General features: G+C 48.7%; 9 protein-coding genes across 9 annotated transcripts; 4 read left to right on the top strand and 5 right to left on the bottom strand.

Moving 5' to 3' along the window:
* On the top strand, positions 1-1,008 carry F5J12DRAFT_420669 (uncharacterized protein). Its single transcript, XM_051739342.1, has 3 exons — positions 1-621; positions 680-759; positions 815-1,008. The coding sequence occupies exons 1-2, from the start codon at positions 71-73 to the stop codon at positions 738-740; spliced, it is 612 nt and encodes a 203-aa protein (XP_051596071.1). The 5' UTR covers positions 1-70; the 3' UTR covers positions 741-759; positions 815-1,008.
* Positions 1,009-1,344: 336 nt separating this feature from the next.
* On the bottom strand, positions 1,345-4,291 carry F5J12DRAFT_420628 (uncharacterized protein). Its single transcript, XM_051739341.1, has 2 exons — positions 4,040-4,291; positions 1,345-3,990 (listed from the first exon to the last, which is right to left on the bottom strand). The coding sequence occupies exon 2, from the start codon at positions 3,977-3,979 to the stop codon at positions 1,616-1,618; it is 2,364 nt and encodes a 787-aa protein (XP_051596070.1). The 5' UTR covers positions 3,980-3,990; positions 4,040-4,291; the 3' UTR covers positions 1,345-1,615.
* Positions 4,292-6,102, bottom strand: F5J12DRAFT_962846 (Mmp37-domain-containing protein; the record flags this gene model as incomplete). The annotated part of the gene is made up of 4 exons (XM_051749960.1): positions 4,292-4,758; positions 4,810-5,371; positions 5,440-5,939; positions 5,976-6,102. 4 exons carry the CDS (start codon positions 6,100-6,102, stop codon positions 4,613-4,615), a joined length of 1,335 nt encoding a protein of 444 aa, XP_051596069.1. The 3' UTR covers positions 4,292-4,612.
* A 320-nt stretch (positions 6,103-6,422) lies between these two features.
* Positions 6,423-8,527, bottom strand: F5J12DRAFT_726513 (uncharacterized protein; the record flags this gene model as incomplete). Its single annotated transcript, XM_051741727.1, has 6 exons — positions 6,423-6,704; positions 6,783-6,931; positions 6,999-7,912; positions 7,991-8,188; positions 8,274-8,365; positions 8,441-8,527. The coding sequence occupies 6 exons, from the start codon at positions 8,525-8,527 to the stop codon at positions 6,423-6,425; spliced, it is 1,722 nt and encodes a 573-aa protein (XP_051596068.1).
* Positions 8,528-9,060: 533 nt separating this feature from the next.
* On the bottom strand, positions 9,061-13,302 carry F5J12DRAFT_896876 (uncharacterized protein; the record flags this gene model as incomplete). The annotated part of the gene is made up of 11 exons (XM_051747979.1): positions 9,061-10,583; positions 10,637-10,781; positions 10,839-11,020; positions 11,073-11,183; positions 11,243-11,411; positions 11,470-11,601; positions 11,654-11,758; positions 11,810-11,956; positions 12,011-12,205; positions 12,259-12,291; positions 12,343-13,302. 11 exons carry the CDS (start codon positions 13,300-13,302, stop codon positions 9,061-9,063), a joined length of 3,702 nt encoding a protein of 1,233 aa, XP_051596067.1.
* Positions 13,303-13,976: 674 nt separating this feature from the next.
* On the bottom strand, positions 13,977-15,130 carry F5J12DRAFT_420526 (uncharacterized protein). Its single transcript, XM_051739339.1, has 3 exons — positions 14,873-15,130; positions 14,634-14,811; positions 13,977-14,575 (listed from the first exon to the last, which is right to left on the bottom strand). Exons 2-3 carry the CDS (start codon positions 14,781-14,783, stop codon positions 14,069-14,071), a joined length of 657 nt encoding a protein of 218 aa, XP_051596066.1. The 5' UTR covers positions 14,784-14,811; positions 14,873-15,130; the 3' UTR covers positions 13,977-14,068.
* Positions 15,131-15,361: 231 nt separating this feature from the next.
* On the top strand, positions 15,362-16,928 carry F5J12DRAFT_420454 (uncharacterized protein). The gene is made up of 7 exons (XM_051739338.1): positions 15,362-15,446; positions 15,494-15,949; positions 16,005-16,549; positions 16,605-16,633; positions 16,687-16,731; positions 16,786-16,842; positions 16,897-16,928. Exons 2-7 carry the CDS (start codon positions 15,612-15,614, stop codon positions 16,900-16,902), a joined length of 1,020 nt encoding a protein of 339 aa, XP_051596065.1. The 5' UTR covers positions 15,362-15,446; positions 15,494-15,611; the 3' UTR covers positions 16,903-16,928.
* Positions 16,929-17,625: 697 nt separating this feature from the next.
* F5J12DRAFT_420551 (uncharacterized protein) lies at positions 17,626-18,865 on the top strand. The gene is made up of 4 exons (XM_051739340.1): positions 17,626-17,716; positions 17,792-17,907; positions 17,962-18,620; positions 18,675-18,865. Exons 2-4 carry the CDS (start codon positions 17,812-17,814, stop codon positions 18,793-18,795), a joined length of 876 nt encoding a protein of 291 aa, XP_051596064.1. The 5' UTR covers positions 17,626-17,716; positions 17,792-17,811; the 3' UTR covers positions 18,796-18,865.
* A 3,641-nt stretch (positions 18,866-22,506) lies between these two features.
* F5J12DRAFT_785898 (uncharacterized protein) lies at positions 22,507-23,585 on the top strand (the record flags this gene model as incomplete). Its single annotated transcript, XM_051743326.1, has 6 exons — positions 22,507-22,637; positions 22,658-22,694; positions 22,760-23,020; positions 23,050-23,269; positions 23,322-23,353; positions 23,385-23,585. The coding sequence occupies 6 exons, from the start codon at positions 22,507-22,509 to the stop codon at positions 23,583-23,585; spliced, it is 882 nt and encodes a 293-aa protein (XP_051596063.1).
* Between the last annotated feature and the right edge of the window lie 2,846 nt (positions 23,586-26,431).

The following is a 26,431-nucleotide window of genomic DNA, read 5'->3' as shown; positions in this document are numbered from 1 at the left end:
CGGTGTTAACTTGCCGATCTTGTATGGAGAGGGCGAGACGAGGACATTTCTGAAGCTTCAAAACAAAATCATGAAGACAACGGATGATCAATCTATTTTTGCGTGGCGCTCCGCCTCAGCTTCAGCTTCATCCGAGTCCCATGCCTCCGACTCAAGTCTCTTCGCCGACACTTCCAAATGCTTCGCCGACTGTGGTGATGTCCAACAAATTCCTTATGACCTGTGGTCAGAGTACTGCGCCAAACATTTCCGTTCGGAAAATGTAGCATATCCTCTGCTGGACAAAGTTCCTTCTTGTAGGGGCCTCCGCGCTATCCTGCCTGTGCGACAACGAGGAGATGGACTCGATGCACTTCTAGCCTGTGCACGAAGTCCTGCTGTCTGGAATGGCTCCGAATACATGGCGAACGTGGACAAAACAGATGCAAACAAGGCAGATCTAATTCAATGTATCCACCTCCGGCAATCCTATCATGGTTATGAACGGGTAGACAAAAACCATCTGGAAAGCGTCGGCGTCGACAATTTCCGGAAATTCAGCCTTCAGGACATCCATATTTGTGCCTCTCGATCGTTCCTGGGTGCTCCATCTCATCGGAAATGGCTCGTAAATAGTCTTCTGTGAGAATTTGCTTTTCTCAGCTGTTTCGTTTGTCTTGCTAACTTTCCTTCCGCTCAGCTATATCATTTCACCTTCGATTTTGTTCCTTCTGTACCAATCGCGTAAGGCTTCCCTATGATCTCTTCTTCCTTCACCAGGTAGGCGCTTTGTCTTTGCCGACGTTGACTGTTCCTGATTTTCCACCCGCTCCAGTGTTATGTCGTTGCGGACTTGTTTGTTTTTCGATGTGGATGTAACATCAGGCATGGGATAGTGTAGAGTGCAGAGCGATCTGCTTCGTTTCTTTCTAGACTGGCGCCGTGTCTAGGTGCTTTCTGTTTCTGAACTTACATCCCCAATGCGATGGCCTACTCATGTCTCCAAGACACCCATGATCATACGAGTCGAGATTATCGAGGCTGAGCTGGTCCAGGATTTCGCCTCAGCCAATTCTTCGTTTATGCGTGAGCTGGCGTTTATGAATACTCCAATGAGTGAATCTTCTGTTTGACTGTCATCAAACGCCGAAAATCGGTACCGTGGCCTACTTCCAATATACGGCAACAACCCTACGAAGATCTGCCGTGGTGTCCACGAGCAAGGGGGCGCAAGAACGCATATGAAAGACACTCAAAGGCGCACGCGGACATCGGAGGGCCGATGCAATTAGTGTGGCCCATCAGCAAAGCCGCCGCTTCCTCCGAAGCAGCGTGAGGGGAATTTAGTCCGGAGTATCCATTAGTCCGTGTTCCACTCTACATAATGTAATTTGTTTCCTTGTATAGTCACAGGTCATTCAGAACTACATGCCACGTACCACAGATGGAAGTCAAATGCTCTACAATTGGCTTCGGTTCACTACCTGTGTGTGCACTGCTAAATATTAGTCTATACACTTCACACTCGAATTCGAACCTGCGAATCAGCCCGTTCCCAAGACAAAGAAAAAAAAGAACTAACAGCCCAACCTACACACGATTTTACGCCCTTGTTAGCATGCAGGGGGCGACAAATTCACACAAAAGCGCCACGCGAAACCTTGACCAATTTCATCGCGTCCGCCGTCTCCCCCGCCCCCAACCGCAACATCTCCCAGTCTACCGGGTCGCTAATCTTCCTCGACCGTCCGAAATCGATCAACCTAAAACTATTCTGCGGCTCCATTTCGCCGATAGAGTTGTCACGCTGGATAGGCCACTGTGTAGGTAAGCCTCGCTGGACGAGGACGTTCCGCTCAAAGATCGACTCGTGTAGCCATCCAGCATCATTGAATCGGAGGAAGAGTGAGGCACATTCTTCGCGGTCGTCTTCTGAGAGGGTGGAGGGGTTGATGGGCTGGCCGCAGTGTTCCAAGAGGAGGATAGGGCTTAAGTAGGGTTTTCTAGTGGTAGCCTTTTCCTTGTCTACGTTCATGGTATTTTTGTCCGACAAAGCCACCTCTTCGACAGGTACATAATAGCCGTAAAACTGTGGCACCAGTGCATGCAGGGGAACCGGACTACAGATCGGTTTGATCAGATTATATCCGTTCCAATGTTGAAAGAAGTGATCGGGAAACTCCTGATAGTTCGCCGCTTCGCACGTAAGGTGAGGGTCATATGGAATCGAGAGTTTAGCTGCAACTTGGAAAACAGATGTACGCGGAACGGGGCTTTCACGGAACACGAAATGTGAACATTTTGTGGATGGATCTGACGGGGACTGCCAGCGTAGGTTGGGGCAATAAACCCGGAGAACGGGTATTTGGTCACTGGAGGTGGACGAACTTGGGGTCGTCTGCTTTTGTCCAGATTTGGATTGCGGTCCGAGTACCGTGATACGTTCTGAGTCGAACTCCTCATTGGGATCTGGTGAAACAAACATATCATCCTCCGGTTCTTCAGGCCCACCTTCTTCCTCCTCTTCCGCTGTCGGAGGTACCTCGCGCCCCGCCTGACGCATCATCTCGCGCCACCGTCCGGACCGCTTCAACTTGCGCACTTCCTTTTGGAGTTCCTCAGAGACGCAACTTTGGCATAGCTTGGGCTCCGTGAACAAGTCCCGAGGCAACTTCCACTCGGCTTTGTACACGATGGAATGATGACCCTTGCCAAGTTTCTCCACTGGTGAGAGGTACAGATGCGCCTCTTCAACACGGGTTGGTGCAGATGGTTTCGTTGGTAATGCCACTTCGTATGCAGGTTCGCCCCGGGCACACCCATCCTCCGTTGGCATGAACCTAAACACATCCAGTACCCTCTTATTCTTCCTCACACTTTCTTCCGCTGTCTTTTTGGATTCTTCGACGGCTTTGAGCATTGATGACCCAAAGCTGAGTTTATAGAGATAGACCCTAGGGCGCATATTGATCCATGATGTTTTGTCATCGCTTCTATCTCGGCATTGGTCAGTGTTGAGAAGAGAATACGGGTCGTGGACGTAGAGTGTTTCGGGTAAGAGGTGCATCGGGATGCGTTCTTGGAGTAGGACGGGTGGATAGGGGTTAGCAAAAGGGATGAATGGCCATGGGGGAGGATAGTGTGAAGGATGGAATGGCGACGAGAGAGGTCGGTCAGGCATGAGGACAGAGGATATACCATAATCCGGTTTTTCTGCTTTGTCGGTTCCCGTCTTTCCATCCTCTTCATCCTCTTCATCGTTGTCTGCGTCTTCCTCATCTTCATTGTTGTCTTCATCCTCTTTGTTGTTGTCTGCGTGTTCCTCATCTTCTTCATCGTTGTCTTCATCTTTCTTGGCAGCAGCAGCTATGGCAGCGACCCTTACCTCCTCCACTGCCGAATACACCCCAAACAATGGTGTGCGCGCCTCATAGCACTCAATCAGTTCTCCCGTGCCAGCAACAGGGATCTCACACGGGCCCTCCTCATTATCCGCCCATTCCAACTCATCTTTGCAATGTTCGACCTCGCCGTTCTCGCGCATCGCAGCGGCGATCCTACTCCCGCTGAGATAGGTGATAATACCGGGTTCACTGGGAATTGGTTTGATGGAATAAAAGTCGTACAGAGTGGCTCCCCATGAGCGGATACCGTTGGGAGCTACTTTGCCCCCTGGCATAAAATTCGCCTCGTACCAAAAGAACACCTTGCCTTTTGGGCCACGTGGCCAGACGCGGAATACGGCACGTCTTTTTTTGGAGTGGACGATTGAAGACGGACGTGTGGCGGCGGCGGGGACGGTGTGAAGGTTGTTGTTAGAATTGACGTAGTGCACGCCATTGATGTGGACGGGACCATCATCGTTCTTGTCGCCGTTCACTGTGTCAGCCGGCTTGCTAGCATCTTTGTTGTTGCTGGCTTGCTCAGTTTTGGTGTTGGCGGTGGGCTGATCATCATTCTTTTCATCGGCTTTTTTATTTTCCGTGACAGCTACTACCATATCGCGATCACCTGTGACAAGTTCATTGTCGACATCACCGATCAGGAACATTTTACTCACCGTCGGCGTCAGGGGCTTTCTCAGTCCCCGCCACAGTAACACGTGTGGCGTCGCGAGTGGCGCCGTCATCGTCGATACCAATGGATCTGCATGTGTTCGAGCGCGTCAAACAACGAATAGAATGGCACACTCGAAAGCGTACCCTTTGTTGGTATCGGCATCAGATGCGTGTGTACCAGTCAACACAGCCTTAGGCTCGGACGACGCGCCCACATCTCTACCAGATTCTTCAGGGGCCCCTACGGCGGGTGGAACGGTGGGCGAAGCGCCGTCGTCGGTAGGGGTATTGGCATGGACACCAGTGGTAGCAGTGGTACTAGGGGTTGCGCCGCCAAGTGGCGTGGCCAGTACTCGTCGTTTTGCAGGGTATTCCTTCTCCAAAGCACGCTTGGCTCTATCGGTAGTAAGAAATCCGCGTTTCATGGCGTATTCGAATGTGGTTTGTACTATTGTCAACAAGTCGAAGGAAACGAAACGAATGTAGAGGGGGTTAGTTGGAATAGGAGTGGCGGCTTATGTCAGTACAGGGGGTACACAATATTAGTGTTGGTATATCGAGACCTGGTCAAAGCACTACGACGACGAAGACGATGATCGAACACCTTTCCACCATTTGCCCACCTTGGCAGCGGCGTATCGTGTACTCTTGGATACACCTGCACTCACGACCCCTTTCAGGGTCTGCACCGTCGCAGGGTACCGCACGATCTTGCACATCTCTGTACATGCGTTCATTAGCCACGCAAGAGAAACAAGAAAAGAACACACACCCTGTTGCAAAATCACTGGCATCGACTCATCGCCTGCTACACGTATCCAATACGCAAGCTCATCCGCCTCTCTCGAGACACCACTTCTCTCCTTCATACGCGCATGCACGCGATCCAACAGTCCCTGGGGTAACTTTTTCATGTGTGCTACCCTCGCTTGTGGACTGACATCCTGCTCGACGACATCCGACCCTGCTGACCACCTCACCCCCGGTAGTCCCTGTGCCAACCTCCAATACAGCTCTCTGAACTGTCCCTCCTGTCTGTCCACCACGTTCTTCACCTTGTTCCTATTCTCGGCGGGTAAGACCATCCGTGGATCGCCCATATAACTAATGGACGCGATGCTCATGAACAAATCGCGAGATGCAAATTGCGATGGGAGCATTAGCAGAGCGGTGCGTAGTGCTGAGGTGAGGTTGACTTGTTGCGTGAGACGTACGCGGGCGTCATCTTTGATTATTCGGAGAGGTTTGTGCATCCGACCAGCAAGATAGAGCGTTCTCCAATTGAGGAGATCGGCACAGAGTGTGTCGACAGATGTGACGCCGTACTTGATCGTCTGTGCATTCGGAATGACACATACACCGTCGTCGCATGTTACATATTCAGATATGCGGAGGGACTCACCACATCGTGCATTGGCACGTAAGTATTAAACCATACTCCTGGTCCCATCTCCTGGACCTTGGTAACGAAAGACGACCCCAACATCCGCGCATGGAGAGGGTAGTGACCAGGGTACTGATGCATATTGATAGAATGCCAATGGTCTGGATGGTTCACCGCAAAGATGAAATCGAGCATCGGTTTGTCCGCTCTGCTCTGCTTGCGTTTGTCCTCGTCGAGGTGGTCATATCCAACCTGTCCAAATACGCCTGAGCCATATGCAAATGCATACCGCACGGGCGCATCGAACGAGCGTACTATCTGCTCGAGAAGCGCCCGTGTTGAGTCTGAAACGGGGAGAAGCTGGTTCCGGCCAAATGTAGCTGGGAGGCCGAGACCCCGGCCACTGAGGTGGGGATGTGTGGGGTGCCGGGGGTGATTTGGGTCCGTGCGTGCGTAGTCATTCGACGAGTGGGTTGGGGTGCGACGTGGAATAGGGTATGACAAACGTGATGGGCGGGCTTTGGTGTCTTGTGAGGCAGGCGGAGGTGGTGGACTCGGCTGGGATGACGACGCCGGTGGGATTGGTGGACCCACTGCAGACTCTGACGTCGTCGTCAGTGTTCGCCTAATGTAATAACTACGGGCCACTGCCGTCAACGACGACGCTCCCAGTCTGGTCATTCCTTGTTGTTTCCCCTGCTTAGATTCCTTTGGTTGTCTCGGAGTGAAAATGAAGGAGGTACTGGCACGTGATCTTGGACAATGAGTGATATACAGGCTTTCAGCATACAAAATATGTAACTCGGTATATAAAAGATTTCAACATGTAGAAACCCTGTCCTGCAGAGAAAAGAGAAAGAATACAAGAAAGAAATACATGGTAACACATATATGACCACATAAACACAACAAGAGTTCACCACGAGAAGAAAAAAAAAATCATACCCCAACCCTCCCACTCCACAAAACCCAGAATGGATTACAACACAGGGGGAACCATCCTACCGCTTTGATGCATTCGCATACGGACTCTTCGGTTTCGCAGCATCAGCAGCAGCTTTCTGAGCGCGTAGAGCAGCGCTTTTATTGACGCGAGGGGCAATCGTCGGCGCTTGAAGACTGCTTGGACGACGCGAGCGAGATGTAGGCGTAGGCGCAGTGGGGCTAGCCGCGTGCGGATCGTCAACGTCTACAAAATACGCATCGGGATCGCTGAGGTAAGCATGGCTGTTAGAGGGAGAGGACGTCGTGTTCGAGGTGCTCTGAAGACCGTTCGTGCCAATCTCAGAGCCAACCCCGACTCCGGGAACACGAGACGCAAAACCCGCTTTTGTTATCGCGTACCCCCCGACTTGAGAAACCCTGGAGGACGCCCGAGAAGGTGGAACCGTCGATTGAGATCGAGCTGAACCGATATTGGTGCGGGAATCCCTATAAGCACTCATCACAGACGAACTGCGTGAATATGCCGACCCCGATCCGGGGGTTTTGGGTGCCGTAGGTGTCCGGACTTCATACCAGGCATGATCCATCAGAATAAAGCAACCAGTGAAGAAATCTTAACGACAACCACTCACACATGAAACTACTTGGCGGAGGCGCACCCTCTTTCCTGAGCGCTGCACTCCTATTCGTGCGCGGTAAAATGGAAGGCGGTTGGGAGACGCTACAGACCGAAATCGTTTCACTACGTTTATGACCCGGAACACCCTCGAAGATGGCCTTCTTCGGCTGCGGGGCTTCAACTTCAATTTCGGCTCCGTTGCCCTCTCCCGCAGGCGTAGTGGTGGAAGCGCCTGTATGTGGACTAACAGACGCTCTCGACAGATGTGACCCATTTCCTCCGTTCACGGCTTTACCACCGCTTCCGACAGAAGAGGGACCCTTTTTACCAGGTGGGGTAGCAGGCCTCTCCAGACCCAACCTCAGGGCTGCCGCCTTCGTCAATCTCGGGGCTACCACAGGTGGTCTTGTCGATGCTACACCAATCGTCTCGGCTCGCTTGTGACCGGGTACACCTGCAAACGTCTTCCGTGCTCGCTCCTGTGCATCATTACTCACGGCATTCTCTTTGTTCGTGTAGGTAGGAAGACGGCCTGTGCTAGCCGTTCCCATGGTACTAGGTCTGGGTCTAGGTTTGCCAGGTGAGCCGGAAGAAGTTGCCGCCAGTGATTGTCGTAGGAGAGCTGCTTTAGTAAGGCGAGGAGTGATGTCGGGCGTGAGATGCGTTTTGGGGAGTGCACGAGCGCGGAAGGGTGACTTTCCCGCGCCGTTGGAGGAAGAGTTGGTGTTGGAGGTGCGATCGCTGAGCGCGAGGGTTGAACGAGCGTCCATAAATGCAGGTGCGCGCGTGTTGGATGGTCCAGCGGCACTGCCGTCAAACGTGGTCGGATCTGGTAAAGCAAGACGGGCTTCTAGACCGAATTGGAGTGCTTCTAGCACACCAGAATTGATCGAGCGTATAGAACCTGCATCGAACTCTGGCACCATCCTATGAGCCTGTCTATATTCATTTGGTACGTGTTGTCTCGCTATTTCAGCGTGTCCTCCCTCATCTACGAGCGTCAACCCTCCTTCCTCATCCGGTATGGGCGGTAGTTCAGTTGGAGGGAAGGGCGGGCTCGATGCGAATAGAGCTGCTATCTGCATCTCGACTTGGGCATCTGTACGTGCGGCGATGAGGTCATTGTCGAAGGAAGAGAGGAGAGTGAGCAGGGTTTGGACGGCGGGACGAGAGTGGTCGAGAACATATACCCAGACTGGACCCCTGTGTGCGTAGTGGTTCTTCAGTTGAGCATGGACACACGGACGCGAGATGGAGACGGAAGAGAACGCGGGGAATTCAGACTCACTCGCTGAGAAAGTTGGCGTCCGAGTCGAACAGTTCGTAGAACGTTTCAGGATCGGTTTCAGTATCGAATTCCATTGGGCGCTCTTTGACAATCTACGTAAGAGTATCGAGTGTCAACATGTCGTATATTCGAATTTCGGGAGGGGGAAGGAAGAAACGTCAACGAACCTCAAATTTGGCCTCCAAGAGACCATGTTCGATGTCCAGCCTGCGCGGGACAGCGTGCGTCTTGATGATGGCGACCGTGCGCGACATGGCTGCTAAAGTATGACTTAGGGAGCGGAGGGCGTTTGGGAAGGGAATAGGAAGACACGTATACACAGCAACTACGATGGAAAAGAAAGAGAAATTTGAAAAGCGTGAATGTTTTGATCGAGTCGAGTGTCTGTTGAAACGTTGATCAGCCGGTTGCGATGGCACCGCGACGCGACGCATATTTGACGCGACAACCGCCATCTCACGATCATGTCGAAAGCACGGCACCGGGACTGATGCTGATAATAATGCTCCCTGCAGTCCTAGTGTCGAGCCTATAATCCGTGCACGTCGTCCATGTTGACTTACCCCCACCTCGTATCACTGGTATGAGTTAATATTGTGTATTCATGACTGCAACGATCATGATGAACGATGAGGAGGCGGGTCTCGCAACCGACTGAAATGAAGGTACTGAGCATCGCATTATGATATCACTGCAAGTATTCGTCGGAATGAATATGGTGACCCGCATCACGGCAACCCTACTTCATTATAAAACATTGAACTCGGATATAATACAGCTCGGACTATCACCGGATCTCCAGTACCTTCATACCAATATCCGTCAATGACATCACCTCCCGTCGGGGAATGAGAATCTCCTCGTCAGTAGCCACTCTCTTGTATGTATCAACGGACTGTTTCATAAGTAGCAACGCTCTGAATGGATGTTCGAGATGGACGACTAGTCGTAACGCCCGAGTGTAATTGTTCCATTCCGGTCGATTTGTCTGAGCGAGGAGTTCACGAATCCAAGGGTATACAAGCACTACCTCACTCTGCGCCGTGAATGCCGTGCATGAGGTTTTGAACTGAAATTGGCCTGATGCTGTTGCCTGTGCTTGACAGACGATATTTTGACTAGAAGCTGAAGAGGCTTCATCATTTCGCGCGGTGTATACTGAGACAGAAAATATGATGCATGGCAGGGTAAGTCGCCGATGAGTGAAACCTATCGAGCCAAGGGCGGAAAGACTTTCGAAAAACATGGTGACATCCCGCTGCGGTAACAGGACCTGCAGTTTCGCAGCTCTCGCTTCCATCTCATTCTCCGGAATGGGTGGGGGAGTGTAGGGGGGATTTTGGTAAGCCGAGATCTGAGCAGGAAGGCAACTGTTGAACTGCGACGACTTCCCAACCCAGTCTAGCACAGCTTTGGCGTCACCTTCCCGGTGCACAATCTCCTGCAAGAGAAGCCCCAGCGCATCCTCAGGGTCGCGATACTCGGGAATCAAATCACTGCTGAAGATCCCAATCAACGCGTATGCGATATCGGCTTTCTCTGTGGCTTCGCGAGTCGAAGCTAGACGGAGCTTAGTTCGGATGCTAAGCGAATGCGGGGAGAAGTCAACGAGGGTGTCTTGGGTAACGTCAACAGCCTCCGCCAACTCCCGCATGATGTCAGGTGATTCCTTGTGGTTGGGCCGAGTGTCCTCCCCATAGAGTTTCCAGTCCCTGTCGTAAAAACGGACGGATTTGGGTGCGAGGAGTTCTTGGAGTGTCCAGGCCCGTGTCATCCATCTATTATTCTTGAGAGTGGACGATGTGGGTGCACGAGCGAGGAGTATGATAGTAAGAGCGGAATCTCTGTACCAGTTGAACATAGAACGTATTGACTTCCTGTAAACAGTTTCGATCGTCTTATCGATGCAACAGGTATCGCTCCACGCCCATAGGTATCCTTCGGGGTCATCCCGAGCTCTCTCGCAGAAACAACGAAGTTTATGCTTTAGCGGGTGCGGATCGAGCTCATAGACTGATTTTTCAGAGAGGTCTTGAAACGTGGGTTCTTTCCCTTCCCAAGTATGCGAAAACATGACGTAGCGGAAATATCTTGCTACCACCTTCTTGATGCGATTGCTGTCTAGCTCCGTGGACATGGACGAGACAAGTTCATGGAAGGTGTCGTCTGCTTTGAACATCCGGACACGAGCGGTCGCATCGCAGAGATTTCCAGTTTTGACATCGATGAGTACGAGCGGAGATATTTCGCAGATGGCTTTGATCTGCCCCTCAATTGTTTTGATTGTCCCAGCGTAATTCGAGCGCAACTCTACTGAAAGTAGTCAACACCCGGTTTTCAAGATGTACACCGAAGAGACTTACGGCGGATACTTGGATCGGCTGACTCTTCCACCTTTGTAACCATCTTGTCCAATATTTCGGTCGCCTCTCGATAACGGCGAAGAGCACGCAACGCCACATATCTTCTCTCATACCCCCACGGACACAACTTATCCATGTCGATTGCCTGCGAGCGTCGTGGGTTTAGGACTGTCTGACGAGGATTAGGCGAAGAAACCTATACCTGATTGGCATCTTCCAAAGCACCCTGCCAAGACTGTTTGAATGCTCTTGCCTTGCTCCGCTTGACAAGAAGACGAGCAGAACCGGGCGGGTAGCGAGCCATCAAGGTCAAGTCCTCAGTAATTGCCTCATCCACCACATCGCTGGCCAAATCTATTGCCGAGAAACATCTCTTTGCGAATTCTGGGACATACCATTTGAGTACATGGAGTGAGCAAGTCACACCCGAACCCACCCGATCCACAATCAATAACCCGAGCTTCTGGGCAAAGGTCTAGTGACACAGAGTACCAAGTGATGGCATCGTCATACTTCTTTCGGCACATGGCTTCGTCACCTAACTTCTCTAAAATTCGGCGGTAGCTATCAAGCAAGCGTAGCCACTTTTGAGGTCCAACTACTCACCGCAGATCCAACCAAGGTCCGCTTTCCTTAATTCATTCTCTTCGTCGAGGTGATTGTCGTTCATTTGGAGAAAGTTCATCACCTCTTGCGTGCGTCCGGAAGCAAACAGGGCTTGGCACATTAGGTGCTGAACCATGTGCACTAGATCGTAGATGTCCCAACCGAATACCTGTCAAAAGTGCATTGATGTGTTTATCATACATCAAGCACAGGCGGACGTGTCTTACTAGTGGTAGTGTCTTTGCTTCTGGAACTTGGAGAAACGGGCGAAGATCAGGTGCTTTCGCTAAAAGCCGTAGACCCTCGTTGTATTCCCCTCTCTGCATGTAATGCTCAACCAGGAGGAGTAGCTTGCGTGTCTGCCCAAATACATGGGATCCTACCAACCGAAAACTTTGCGTAAACACATACTTTCACCCACGGACAGGAGCAGGCGTCTTCCAGCGGCAAAAACTCAGCGACCCCTGTCCCATGATTTAGTTTATCACGAAGCTCCAGCTCGAACAAGGCGATGAACTAGAACCAAGAAGTCAAGAACTGAAAGAAGTCACAGGACACGCTTTCTACCTTGACGCACTCGACAAAGTTCTTGGCGTCACCATGGTGGACAGATGCAAAAGCGGCTATTGTTTCCGTTCGTTTTCCCTGCCCAATAAATGCCATAGCCTTCGCGATGTGAGCTATGGGTGGGATCTGAGCACCATTATTCTGTCCCTACGCTAGAATCAGTGGTCACGTCTCAGCTGGAGGGATGAGAAACTGACTCACAATGACCTCTCCAGCATCATCCAAAGCTCCATTCAAGTCCCCCCGCCGCATTCGAACGAGCGCGCGGTTAGCACGGGCATAGCAAACGAAATGCTGGTATCGTTTGTCTTCAATTTCCCTCGATAGGATGTGCTCTACTTGCTGTAGTTCTCCAACTTTCCAAGCTCGGTACGCCGCGGGACTGACATATGTGAACTGTCCAAGGTGTAACGGGTATCAGTAGACCAGTGTCGAAGAATCAGACATACAGGTTCCGAGTCACTCAGCAAAGGAGCGAGACGCTAAGGAAAGAAATGATACGAGATGAACTTGTGAAGGTTGTGTCTGCTTACGTGGAAGAAGTAGGAAGCCTCAACGAGTTTGGAGAGGCTTCGTATAGATATCTTCCTGTCAATTCCACTGCTGGCCAGATAGAGGTCGTCTGGAGAAATGGATGCTGAAACACATCGGTTGTACGAGCGAATGGGTGTGCATGCAGGGGTATTACGGATATCCCAGATGTCAACCGTTCGTCCAGGAGCCGAGAAGGAAACAAGGAATTGATCACTGTTGGAGATGCGAAGAGAACTTATAGCATCGTCCCCGGGACGAGGTTCCACGACCTTCGAGGATTTTTGAGTGACCGTATCAAAAGAACTAATTGAACCGTTGGAACAGCCAGCAAATAATCGTCGACCATCACTAGACCAAGCGAGTGAGTGCGTGGGTGAGCCATCAATTCGGATAGGTGCTAATTGATGCCCGGTACGAGCGTTCCAAATCTTGACACTACAACCCCAGTGAGCACAGGCTGATGCGATGTGGCTGCCGGCTGGCGAGAACTTGACTGATGAGACTGAGAATGAGTCGTGATGCATCAACGGGCCCGGCACCGGAGGAAATCCAGGTTCCCCCAATTTCCAGACTCGAATCTTCCCGTCGCTTGATCCGCTTGCGACGTGTAGTGAGGATACGTCCAGGGCTGTTATTATCCTTCCATGCCGCTCTGCTGCCTCGCAACTTTTTTGAAGGCTTGTGTCCCAAACCACCACCTTTCCATCCACGCCCCCAGTGACAATCAAATTTCCGTCCTTGGAAGAAGTAATAGCATTCACTGAAACGCCAAGATTCATCAGTTGCTCCTCCCCGTGGCCTTCTATGTTCCACATTTGAATCGTTTTTTCGGCCTTGCAGGCACATACTACATGCTTCCCATCAGCAAGGAAGACCAGGGACAGTATCTGCCCTTTGGGACCGTCGATTTGACACAACGCATCATCTTTTCTCCAAGTCAAGATCACAACCGCTAGCATCCGCGAAGTACAGAATTAGGCTCACCACTCGGCCTCTCTGAACCGTAATCTGGCGCTCTATCCTGTAGTACGGCGCCCTCGTTAAGAGTGTGGTGTCTCAGTTCTGGAATTAGTATACCGTCGTGGTCAGCTTGGAATGGGGAAATGGGTTGTTTAAACTTTAGATTACCCTCAGGTGGTTTCCGCCATTTGTTACTCGACTTGAAAAAATACAGACAGCAAATAGTAGCGAATAATGTGCATACGAAGGTTCGGGGTGTGTCGCCTTCAAGTCGTCGAGTGGGGCACTCGGCTTGTTCACAACCTGGGCTCGGCTCGAGCCCCATTACTGCAACATGAGAGCGTACGTGCTAAATGCATTTGGGCCTCGTTGAATCCATGCTTCAAGTTAGCGTCTATAGACGCTCCCACGCGGGCAGTTGGACAGCTATTTCCTCTCGCTCAACACGGGGTCTGGATTCCCTCACCCTTTCCAAGCCTATTCCAATTGATTTCCTCATCAATCTTTTTGATCATCTCGAGAACGTAGTCAACGCCCGGCTCTCAATAGGTGAACCGAAGAGACTTATGGAGGGTACTTGAATAAGTAGACTCTTCCGTCTTTGTAAAGAGTGTAATGCCACATATCTTCTTTCATACCCTCACAGACACGACCCATCCATACCAATTGCCTGCGAACGGCATGCATTTAGGACTGCCTGGTGAGGATTACGCGAAAGAAATCTTGACTTGGTCGGTATCTTCCAAACCATCATCCCAAAACTCTTTACATAAGTACTCTTGCCTTGCTCCGCTTGACGAAAACGCGGGTAGAACCGGGGAATAGCGAGCCATCAAGGCCAAGTCCTTCGTAATTGCTCCACATTCCGCATCGTTGGTCACTTCTATTGCTGAGAGACATTCCTTTGCGAATTCTAGAGCATACCACTTGAGTACAGTGGATGAACGAGTCATACCGAAACCCGCCCGATCTACCATCAACAGCCCGAGATTCTGGGCAAAGGCACAGTGGCACAGAGTACCAAGTGATATCATCGTCATATTTCTTTTGGCATATGGCTCCGTCACCTAACTGCTCCAAAATTCGGTAGTAAAACCACAGACCGCCGAGCCAACGAAGGTCGGCCTTCCTCGCTTCATTCTCTTCGTCGAGGCGATTGTCGTTTACGTGCAGAGAGTCCATCGCCTCTCGCATACGTCCAGATGCAAACAGGGCTTGACATATCAGTTGCTGAATCATATACACTAGATCGTAGATATCCCAACCGAATACCTTTTACAAGTGCATTAATGGATGTATCAAACATCAAGCATAGGTGGACGTGTCCTACAAGCGGTAGTATCTTCGCTTCTGGAACGTGGAGAAACGGGCCAAAATCAGGAGCGTTCGCTAAAAGTTGTAAACTCTCGTTGTATTCCCCTCTTCGTATGCAATGCTCTATCAGGAGGAGTAGCTGCGTGTCTGCCCAATTGAAATACATGAGATCCTACATGGGCAGAAACAGGCGTCTGCCAATGGGGGAAGCTCAGCGAGTTCTGTCCCGCAATTTAGTATATCACGAAGCTCCACCTCGAACAAGGCGACGGACTAGAACCAAGGGGAGAAGGACTGAGAGATGTCACAGAATATGCTCTTTAACTTGACGCATCCAGTAAAGTTGTGGGTGTCACCACGGTCGACAGATCCGAAAGCGTCTGTTACTTCCTCTCGTTTTCCCTGCCCGATAAGTGCCATAGCCTTTGCGATGTGAGCTGTGGGTGGGTACCGTTTGTTTGTCCACACGTAGAATCAGTGATCACATCCTACTCGGAGAGATAAGAAACTGATTCACCATGATCTCTCTAGCCTCACTCAAAGCTCCATCCAAGTTCTCCCGTCGTATTCGAACGAGTGTGCGGTTAGCACGGGCATAGCAAGTAAAGACTTGGTATCGCTGGTCTTCAATTTCCCTCGATAGGATGTGCTCTACTTGCTCCAGTTCTCCAAATTTCCAGGCTCCGTCATGCGCCGCGGGACTGGTAGGTGCGATGAGTATCAATATACCGGAGTTGAAGAATCAGACATACACTGGGCTCAGTGTGACTCAGCAAGCTTGGAGCAAGACGCTAAGGAAGATGAACTCGTGAAGATTTGCCGCTGCTTAGTACGTGAAAGAAGTAGGACGCCCCAGTAACTTACAGTAAACCACAGAGTGGCATTGGGTAAATAACCGTCTATAAGCCCCGCCATCAGAGGGGAAATCGGGCAGCTCCGAGCAGGCGTCCACTACGAGGTCTGGATTCATTCACTCCACTTCAAGCCCGCTCCAATGAGGGACTCCTTCCAGGATATATATGCAAAACGTCTGCAACATCCTGACTATGGATACCCTCTACGGATGCCAGAGCCAATGAGTACGCTCCCACAAAATTACCAAGACGATGGGCTTCAGATCGGGGATGTTGGCATTATTGATAGCAGGGGCCAGTTTGATGTCCTGTTCAACATTTGCAAACACAGCGACAACCCTCTTCATGATTCTCGCGGCGTACCTCGGAACTTCCGGCCCATTCAGCGCGGCGACATCAAGTTCAGTAACAATGCAATATCTGCTGGCCCCATCCACTCCCATGGCATAAAACAGATCCTCCAGCCCAACAAACCGAGGTACCCTTCGTAAGGCCGTCCGTAAACCATTTTCTTACTGACAGTGTCGCTCCAGGCCAGCCGATTATGAATTTGACTCGTCCACCCATGCTGGCGCTATTCTTATTCTGCCGCGCGGTGCAGTATCCGTCGAACTCTTATCACCAGAACAGTTTCGCGAGGTGGCAATGAAGAACGCGCTTGACTGGTATGAGTTTGCCAAAAAGCGCTATAACGTCCAGCATCTCGATTGTTCCCTCTACCTTATCACTGGCTTTTACAAAGCTCGCTCTTGGTCTCTCGGTTCATTTAACAACCCTAGGGATACTACAGGAAAAATCCTGGCCCGAAGGGATGATAACAATCCCAACATCTATCTACTAGAATTCACGTTTCCCGCCGATCGTCGTCACAGTCCCCCTGGTGACGACAGTGGGAGCATCAATCAAACTGTTTTCATAACTGGCTTCAAGATTACGGTCAGCAGTTGGCTCGCGGATCCCGTAGTTCTGAGGGTTACGGAATCGGAAACCATCTGGTTCACACTGGTTCGTCTGTTGAAGGCCTGCCTCAACCGGTTACGCGGTTTTTCAGGCGACCACAAACAGCGTGCAGCAATAAGTAAGCTGGAAAGTGACCGCTTGTGACTACCTGACGATCCGTTAACGGCGAACAGGTGTGGAACACAGCCCACAGTTATCACAGGCTAGCTTCACGGTTGCATTGGTCTGAATTCTAATTACTGACCCATTCGCCAGCCCTTTCATCCCTCCGACGTCATCAACCGTTTCCTCCTAAGCAAGGTCTGTCTAACATGATAACGTCGTGGTCGTTGGATTGCTTACGGCATCGGTCAGAATCGAAATGCTCAGGTTGCTATTACACATGATAACCAATGGATGGACATGATGAAGGTAGTTCGCTGTGGTGTATTCAACTCACTCATGTTTTACTCGTCCACTAGGAAGGATTGACGCATGAGGACCTTCTCCAAGAAGACCGCCTTGGATCGTTCTTGACACGATGCTATACTATCTCTGTTGACTCCGAACGTGAAAATCGTAATTTTTTTGTCACTGTAATTGTCAGTTACTGCTGATCACTCTTTAGCTACTGTATTTCTGCAAGGCAAAACGTGCGTCTTGTTAATTCACATATGTTTGCAGATATTTAAGAATGTAGACAGTGACAGCACCATGGACTCCGTGTTTCCCATCATTGGCCCACATGACCCATCACCCGAGCCCGCGATTTCGGAGCCTCCTGCTTCCGAGCTTGAGGTATCATCCTCACCTACTTCTGAGCTAGGAATATCACCGCCTACTACACCCGAGCTGGAACTGTCGTCCCCTCTTACATCCGAGCTCGAGTTTTCACCTCCTCCTACACCTTCACTTGATAATTCAAGTATTGTCATCACACGCATGTGCCCATTTTTTTTTCCAGAATACTTGGAGAGGACTGACAATTGTCTTGTAGGTATCCGTGCTCAAAACATATCCTCTGGCCTCAAGCGGATCCCAATTGGCTTTTATGTTGAAGTCCAATTCGATGGTACACAACGCAGAACTCAAAATAAGTCTATACGGCTGAATGATAGTATCGAATGGGAGGATGAAATTCTACTGTGAGTGTATCATTTCTGCTCACATATAAGTATTGACTGTTTCTAGGCCCTCTATATCGTTTGACAAGATCCGATTCACAGTTTATGCTTCCTTCGAGTTAGAACCGATGTTGGGAAACGGAGAGGCTCTCTATGCGTCTGAAAGTCATGTAGAGGAGTTGGTAGGTGGCACATATTGTGAGTGAACCCCTCCCTCTGAGTGTGGCACACCGATTTGTTAAATGCCAATATAGTAGTCACGTTCTCTCCGGGAGAAATGAGGACCGCAGCTCCTGATCCTTCACTCCTTATTACCCTAGGACGATGGTATTCTAGCCGTCTGGTAGTAGCCCCAAGCAGGGACGATAGTAATGTGATTGGACTTGTATGCACCCATGCTCGTTGGTTGACGATCTGTTATTGATAGTTGGACTTCGAAGAATCCGCGGACCTTATTTGCCAGACAGATTTAGGACAAGAAGCTCTCCTCCGCTACCACAATGAATACAGGAGAGAAGACCTTGAGAGTGCTGTCCAACATTTCGAACGTGCTTGGCGCAATTGTCCTTTAACGCAGCGATATAGTGCGGTGGTCCTTGTCAACCTCGCGAAGGCAAAGTTCATCAGCTATCAGACAAACCCAACGAGCACAGATCTCGACGAGTCCATCCTACTTTATCGACAGGCCCTCCATCTGCGCCGTCCTGGTCATCCAGACAGACCAGCGACATTACTGCAGCTCGCTCAAACTCTGTTATTTCGCTACGAGATGCAGGGATGCGATGAATCCGTTGCAGACGAGATCAACGAGATCATGCTCGAGTCCCAGGATTTCTCTAAACACAGCCATGAACGCCGAGCTGCGGATCTCGTGCTCGAAACGCTTAAGCAATGCAGAGTTGTAAACTCCGGTAACTTAGCCGAACTCGATGAGTTGGTCTGGAAATTGTACCATAGTGCGATGGTGCCTCCAGACAACCACTTTGATAGACTGCAACGATTGAACAACCTCAGCACTGCGCTGTGGAAATGCTATGAGGAACATGGCAAACTCAGTGATCTTTACCACTTGTTGGAGATAAACAGGCAAGCCTTGCAGCTACTCCCTAGTTGTCACCCTGACAGGCATCCTGGCCTAAGAGCCCTTGATGGTGTGTTGTGGAGACTAAGTCAGGGTGACGAGCTGCTTTTCTTTTACCCTAGGGTTCATTTAATCCCTGATCCTGACCCCACCATTTCCATATTTAGAAGATCCCCATGATATATATAAGATCATCTGTTCACATAGTCTCCTCTACTAGGCAGACACTTTGTAAGTTATGTATCCTGACAAGTATAGTTTGATTCCTTACTATATATTGGCATAATTACCTGTGCCAGTTTCAGATGCTGTGGACTTCCACACCAGTCCTCTGTTGAGGTCTAAAGAGTGGGATTTTGGTAAGAGTATCTAGTTGAATTGCTCATATGTATAGTGGTGGGGCCACGTCGGTAAATCACTTTTGCTGGCCAGAGCTGTCCAGAGCTGTCCAGCACTGGACAGATTCCCTAGGACTGCCAGCACACAAAGTGGTTTACTAATGCACCTCTAACCTGATACATTATCACCAATATCCAACATGAAAATGTCCCATGGCAACCCCCCTTTGGACTCTAGCCAAATGTGTCACATCCTTTATCATATTACTAGTGGAATTTGAAACTCACCCTGAGAGTTTAAAATTCTGTAAGTTGGTGTGTGGGAGCATGTGGCATATGGGGCAGAGGCTTCTCAATGTGTGGAAAGGAATCTAAAAATATCTAGGGGGGATGACCCCTCCCCTGATCTCTCCTTCCATTATTTCTTCCATTCCCCTCATAGTATCCATTGTGCTCTACAGTTACTCAATGGGAATCAGCAATTAGTTCTGCACACCATTCAACCCCTAATACCTGAAATAGTTTGACCCATAACATCAGCCATACCCCTAATGTCTTTGAGAGGACCCCCCTAGCATGGTATGACAATCTTGACAATGTCCCCACACTGCAGAAATCCAGTGTCAAGATTATGGTCCCAATGAAGCTACAGTGAGGGACAAAAGTGTTGCAATGTTTGTGAGGTGTGACTTGCTGCTGATGTAGCTCAGGCTATTCTGCACAGATAATCATGATACCTATACCATTGGAAAGGGGTGACTTTAGGTTTTCCAGAGCACTAAGGTTCAGTCAACATAACACAATACATGCCAAGATATACCCTATTCTTTCTGAAAAGTGCATTGCAACACTTTTGTCCCTGACTGGTGAAATAGCAAAAAAGTGACCTTTTGATGGCATGAAGGATGGGAAAATATGATTATGTAATAAACCACATGATCATCCAGATGATTTGTCAGCATGTAAACAATGACAAACATTGGACTTGTACCATTAACCCTCCCTCTTTTACCACAACTCATGAAATCATCTCTCTAGTTCACATGGACATTTTCTCAAGGAATTCTTATCAAATACTGGTTGCTACCACAGTGCCATCAGTATAACATGCTCTCAGAACCATCAGTCCCTTAAAAAACCTGCTGTCAGTCATTCCCTGGACTGTTTCCCCCCTATGCCTGATGTGTTCTGGGACTAATCAGTACTTGGAAGGCTGAAAATGTTATGGAGGTCAATCTGGCACTTCAGAACATGATGGACAAACCAGTCCCCTCTCAACCAATGCATGTCTGGCACAGGGACAGTGGTATCGAAGTTTGGGCAACATAAAATCCTCTTTACCCCTGGGTATCATCAGAAGGATATGCTACTGAACTGCCATGGAGGAGAATCCTGTGCTTCCATCTGGCCCTGAATATTGCCTTTAGTCACATATGACCAAATAATCCTTTCCCAGTCATCTACAGTTCAGATCAGAGCAAGATCTAGTGAAGCCTCTTATGGTGCTCAGAGCACAAGGAGGTTTTGTCTCACCCCAACTTCCATACCAGTGTTCCTGTGCCAGAAATGCATTGGTTGAGAGAGGACTGGTTTGTCCATCATGTTCTGAAGTGCCAGATTGACCTCCATAACATTTTCAGCCTTCCAAGTACTGATTAGTCCCAGAACACATCAGGCATAGGGGGGAAACAGTCCAGGGAATGACTGACAGCAGGTTTTTTAAGGGACTGATGGTTCTGAGAGCATGTTATACTGATGGCACTGTGGTAGCAACCAGTATTTGATAAGAATTCCTTGAGAAAATGTCCATGTGAACTAGAGAGATGATTTCATGAGTTGTGGTAAAAGAGGGAGGGTTAATGGTACAAGTCCAATGTTTGTCATTGTTTACATGCTGACAAATCATCGTATTTCAGAGGTGGAACTGGACTTAGAGAAGTGGAGATGAAACTCCATCAGGAAAAGAGGACTTCACTATAGGTTGTTTTTTTTTTTTTTTTTTTTTTTTTTTTTTTTTTTTTTGGCCTTTTATTGTCTTTCTGCACTTTTTGCCATCCTTTGTCACTTTATAACTGAAAAATGGCAAAAAAAAAGGACCAAAAGAAGCAAAAAAAAACCACCTATAGCAAAGTCCCCTTTTTCCTGAGTCCAGAGGGGACTTTACTGTTGATATTCATACTGATTATGTTGGAGTACTATGTGGCCTTATATATGATGTACATAAGAAGCAGCAATGTCTTCTGTTTTTTTTTTTTTTTTTTTTTTTTTTTTTTTTTTTCACTTGCATTGCTTAGGTAACCAGTGAACATGTCCCCCAAATGTCAATCTAATAATGCATCATTGGGGACATATCTTGATGCATTATGCAAAATGTGAACTCCCAGGCTGCCCAACTTGGGACCTGGCCAAATCTGATGCAACATTAGAAATATGCATGGTGAGGTCATGCATTATGAGAACATCTACTGTGCTACAATGAGGGGAAAGAGGGTAAATACTGATGGAGTGGAAGAATGGAGAAAAGCTGACACAATGGCTTGGAACCCTAACTGGAATGCAGGGTGGCAAGTCTGACATCCTGCTGTAAGAAAAGTCCAAGTTGCTGTATAATACAAGCTAGATGGCTTAGATAACAACAATTAAGTGAAGGGACTGAATTGTTCTTCCCAAGGGATTCTGGACTGTCAAAACTAGTAGGTGGGACTCTGTGCTTTGTAGCAGTCATGTTCTGTGGTGTCTGCAGCATGCTCCATGGTGTAGTACTGGTGATGCAAGTGGTATATGTAGTTTGTGCACAGTGGCTTGTGAGATGTGCTGTGTAGACAAAGTGAAAAGGAAACTTGTAGTGACCTTTCAAGTGCCAAAAGGTATCATTCTGTACCTAAGTACAGGGCTTTATAGTCTGGGAAAACCCAGAACCTAAGTAAGACAAGGTACAAGCAAAGGAAAGGCATGTGACAGCATGTACACATAGGACAGGCTGCAACAGGGGCCAAGGGTATACTACTAGCATAAAGGGAACAGAGACCATGATAAAGGAAAAGAGTCTGAAGGAAAGGAAGTGACTGGAACACAGCAGCCACAGGTATAGCAGTCCATGAGAGGGAGCAAGGGCATGGGAAGGTAGTGAGTTAGGTGAGAAGGTAGCATGTGTACAGTGGTGGATGAAAGTGGTCTGGGGACATAATGATAGTCATGGAATGGTCAATGATAGGGGCTTACACATCTAGGGAATGTGGATTCCTCGCATCTGTGGGGGACTTAGATGCTGACTGTCCCAAGTCAGCCACATGGTGCAGAGGATGTAAACAACAATGCCATGTGGTGATGGAGAAGGCATGGTGCTGAGGATTTGAGAACACTGGTGAATGCCATGTAGAAGCAAAGGAAGTGTGGTGCCAAGGAATGTAAGATGACTGTTGAATGCCATGTAAAAGTGTCCAGACCAATGACATAAGCACCTCATGGCCACTAAGTATATATTTGTTAGTGTGCTCAAACCTTCACATTGTTTTGATTCTTCCCCCCCATCAACTCCACTTTCATTCATACCATGTCTGCTAACCATCTCCCTTGCCCTTCCCAACTTGTTCACATGGCCACCCCTGACCCAATTGAAGCAGAGAAGGCCACCCTGAAGGAGAAGTTCATTGCTGTCTCCACAGCATTGGTCACTGAGGCCAGGTGCCTTCCTGATGATAAAGGGGAGCTGTGAGAGGAATGGGTGATGTGGATGCACAGGTGGGAAGAGAAGACAGCAAGTGCATGCTTTACTTGGGGCTCACCAGCTTTGACCCTTTTTTTAGGTCACAGTGTTTCCTATCATTAAGCATGGGCAAGAGCTGGGTGTCAACACCAAGGTAGCTGCAGTGGCTGAGGCCAATGAGGCTTATGAGAGGTGGGCAGCAGAGGAAGTTGCAGTGGCAGCACATGGAGGGGCTGATGAAGACATGCAGATGGGTGAGGAGGTCTTGCAGGACATCAGGGAGCAGCCAGTGGTGATGGAGGGACCAACAGTGACAGCAAAGATGTTGCATGTCAAGGTGTCCTCTCATCCTGTGTGGAAGGTAAGGGGGTTCAGTGTGTGGTACAGTAGGCTCTGACACCCAAGGTTGTAGCATTCCCAGCAGACAGTTGCAGAAAGAAAGGACAAGATCAAGCCAAAGGTCATTGTCCCATCCAGGTTGAGTCTCCACAAGGTGCCATGTGCACTGGCCCTGTGGGGCATATGTGTGATGGCTGGATGCAAATGAAGCAGGGGTGCAAGAAGTCAACCAAGGCTTCAGGGAAGAAAGCACAGGCAGGCATGTCAACTGGTAAGTAACAATCTCACCTCAGGGGGTCCAAAGCTAACAACCTGTGGCACAGTCCATGAAGGCTGCCAAGGCCAGCTCACTGAAGTGGGTTGTCAATGATGATGATGACAACAAGGTTGAGGTGGTCAAGAGCCACTTGTGTGGGAAGGTGAAGGCACCAGTGTGCAGCAGGCTTGACAGTAAGGTCATGGCTGACCTCTCACAATTGCTGAGGTTGTTGCAGGCTGAGGCCATGGAGTTGCAGGCAGCTTACCTTCACCTCCAGGTGCATGTCAACCAGCTCATCAAGGTGCTGGAGAGGATTGGGGTCAAGTAGGAATGATTGTCTTTAGTTGATTTCAATACATTGTCTGTTCCATACCCCAGTGCACATAGTGTGAAGTGTACCACTGCTTTCTCTTCTGTGTGATATTGTGATGCAAAGCAACATGAAGTGGGTGACCACACTCTGTGGGACAGTTCAGCCACAGTGATGTATGGTGTGGGGGGTACCACTTGACTTGTCTTCTTCATGCAACTTTTGACTTCTCTCAGCAGTGAGCCCTTGTAGCATGGTGTTGACAGTACAGTGTGATGGTTTCTTTGAGGGAGAACAATGGATAGTTTTGGAGGTAGTTGGGATGGTCTTTGGGTATCAAATGTAAGGAGATAGGAGAAGAATTGAAAAAGGAAAAGAACAGAGGGCACATGCTGACTGTGCATTTGAAGAAGAAATGTGTGGGGTAGTTGAGAGTATCTGCAGTATATGGCAGCCAAGGATGGCATCAGGGAGACTAGTAAGTGAAGTGTTGGGAGAGGCATTGTTTTAGTTATATACTTATTGGGTGTTGTGTTATTTTTCTGGATGGTTTTGGACTTTTTATTAGCAGCTTTTATGTTTTGTATGTTTTTTGAGTGAGAACTAGCTATCAGTAGGGTCACTGGATGAAACCTGTAATGAAGGTATGAGTTTTCAGTGTATGAAGCAGTCACTGAGGTGGAAAATAACAGTGTGGAAAATTTATAGTACTATAATTACTAAGTGGGTTGACATCAGAATTTAATTCCAAAGGTCAGGAGAAATTCTGAGCCCTCTGGATGAAACTCCAAGACACTACCATAACTCTGGAATGCATACTTGACAACCTGGGGTGGAACAGAGGTCTCCAGACAAAACCTGAAGTAAAACAGATAGGAAACAAACTGTGTTTGGTATCAGATTGAGTGAGTGGTATATGGGTCTCCCCTGCAGGGGATGTTGGATGCTGACTGTCCCCAGTCAGTGCAGAAGGTGAAATGACAGTAGCAGTGTCACACACCAAAGGTGTTGTGGACATGGTTACAGCTGACTCTGCCTAACTCATTGATGAGTTGTGTGCTATGCCATGCAGATGAAGACTAAATCCCTCATGCATAGAAAGACTGCTGGATGTGAGCAGTCATTCTTTGCACAAGAATGAGTTGTCAGTGCTAGAGAGAAAAGACCTTTTTGACTGTGTAGCCTTATAGGGCTGGTGAAACCTGTTGGAGGTACCCATAGTCTTGACAGGGATGAAGGGAGCTGTTTTTCTTCCCAACAAAGAAGAATGGAGTGGCTTGGGGAGATTTGGAAGGATGGATCTTTCCTTCTCAGAGGTTTTCTTCAATAAACTTTTCTGTGGACTCCCTTTCTGAGGGGGAGGGTGGGTATGCTTTAGCCACCTTGGGGATGAAGTCCTCAGCAAGGTTAATGGCATGATCATAGGGTTGTGATGGGGGAAGCACTCAATCAGAGGGTTTCTCAAATACAGAGGCAAACTCTTTATAATTGTCAGGGAGGACTCACATTTTCTGATCCACAATTGATGATGTGGAAGAAGGTCTGATGAACAAGTCCTTTGATCTTGAAGTAAAGAGTGGCAGAAAACAAAATTCTTCCCTTGGAGTTCTGGGATCCATCTGCATTTTTGGCAAGGATGGGTTTAGTGAGTTGTTGAGTGGGGATTCTATGTTCTCACACAAAACCCCAATTGATGCAGGATATTTCTGCTCTGGAGTCAACCAGTGCAGCAGCATTGACAACTTTTCTAGTTCCTTCTGTTGCATAAAGGGAGATGGGAATTTGCATAGTATGATCTGGGGTAGAAGATACTAGTACAGGTGCAACAGAAACAGAACTGTCCTTTTACTGGGAACATCTGGCATCAACACAGAGTTCCCTTCTAAAACCCTTTCCTAATGCCCTAGCAATATTAACTAAGGCAATGGAAGGTCCAGCAACTTCTTCTTTGTCACTTTCCTCAACTTCAATGATCTTCTTGATCTTCTTGACCTGTTTCTATGGGGTCTTTCCTCTATCTGGACATTCTTGAGAGAGGTGTCCTCTGTTTCAGCAACCAAAACATCTTCCTTCTTTGATGTGTCAGTCTCTTTCTTCCTGGGAGAGTCTCACTCCATCCATGTCCATTGTGTTCAGATCATTTTCTTCAGAAAAGTTGCTCCTTGGATAGAACACCTTCTTTTCTTTCTTTCTGGAAAGTTCATTCACCTCCCTCCATTTGGCTTCAAACTTCTGTGCTTGACTGTACCAATCCTTGATCTTGGTTGGCATGGTTTCCATCATGTAGATGTGATTGGCAATGAATAGTTTGAGACCTTGAGAGAAGAACTTGATCAAGCTTACATCTTCTGTGATGTATTGTTCCATAGAGTCTTTCTGTTTTAGGGTGTGCATCTTAGAGATGGTGACACCAGCTGAGTCAGAAGAGGTAAATGATGCCTTAAAGGATTTTGTGAAATCAGCAAAAGAGCTGAAACTTGGGGGATTCTTTTCCAGAGAAATCTTCTGGAAGGTTGCTGCCCAGGAGTGAGCAACCCCTTTCTTCATGTATGACAGAGTGAACACCACCTTTTTGATGTTGGTATCATAAACTTCCTCATTTACCATGAGGTACATCTGGACTGAAAACAGCCAGCTCATGGCATTCTTCTGGTCTCTGTCAAAATCAAATGGGGAACTAATCTTCAATTCAGTAGCTTTGACAGCAGCACCAGTCATGGCCTTCAACAATGAACCAGACATCATATTTGGGGGTGGGGGCAGAGTAAAAGGTGTTGGGGTTGGTACAGGTGGGATGGGAGTACCAAGCAAAGAGAGGGACTGGTTAAAGAGGTTCAAGAGGATACCAGAGGTAAAGCCTCTAT

The sequence above is a fragment of the Pisolithus orientalis genome (genome assembly GCF_024613125.1).
Source record: "Pisolithus orientalis strain OTSU chromosome Unknown F5J12scaffold_44, whole genome shotgun sequence".
In the NCBI taxonomy this organism is placed as follows: Eukaryota; Fungi; Basidiomycota; class Agaricomycetes; order Boletales; family Pisolithaceae; genus Pisolithus; species Pisolithus orientalis.
Note: the sequence above shows the minus strand (reverse complement) of the source record. Positions and strands in the feature narration are given on the sequence as shown.

Coding starts and splice junctions, on each gene's coding strand:
- F5J12DRAFT_420526 (XM_051739339.1), bottom strand. CDS start 14,783: ATGTATTTCAATTGGGCAGACACGCAGCTACTCCTCCTGATAGAGCAT. Junction 14,576..14,633: donor AAGCGAAGATACTACCGCTT/GTAGGACACGTC, acceptor CACTTGTAAAAG/GTATTCGGTTGGGATATCTA.
- F5J12DRAFT_420454 (XM_051739338.1), top strand. CDS start 15,612: ATGAGGGACTCCTTCCAGGATATATATGCAAAACGTCTGCAACATCCT. Junction 15,950..16,004: donor CTCCAGCCCAACAAACCGAG/GTACCCTTCGTA, acceptor GTGTCGCTCCAG/GCCAGCCGATTATGAATTTG. Junction 16,550..16,604: donor CAAACAGCGTGCAGCAATAA/GTAAGCTGGAAA, acceptor AACGGCGAACAG/GTGTGGAACACAGCCCACAG.
- F5J12DRAFT_420628 (XM_051739341.1), bottom strand. CDS start 3,979: ATGGTAGTAGCTGTCACGGAAAATAAAAAAGCCGATGAAAAGAATGAT.
- F5J12DRAFT_420551 (XM_051739340.1), top strand. CDS start 17,812: ATGAGGACCGCAGCTCCTGATCCTTCACTCCTTATTACCCTAGGACGA. Junction 17,908..17,961: donor CAAGCAGGGACGATAGTAAT/GTGATTGGACTT, acceptor TGTTATTGATAG/TTGGACTTCGAAGAATCCGC. Junction 18,621..18,674: donor CACTTGTTGGAGATAAACAG/GCAAGCCTTGCA, acceptor TCCTGGCCTAAG/AGCCCTTGATGGTGTGTTGT.
- F5J12DRAFT_420669 (XM_051739342.1), top strand. CDS start 71: ATGAAGACAACGGATGATCAATCTATTTTTGCGTGGCGCTCCGCCTCA. Junction 622..679: donor TGGCTCGTAAATAGTCTTCT/GTGAGAATTTGC, acceptor CCTTCCGCTCAG/CTATATCATTTCACCTTCGA.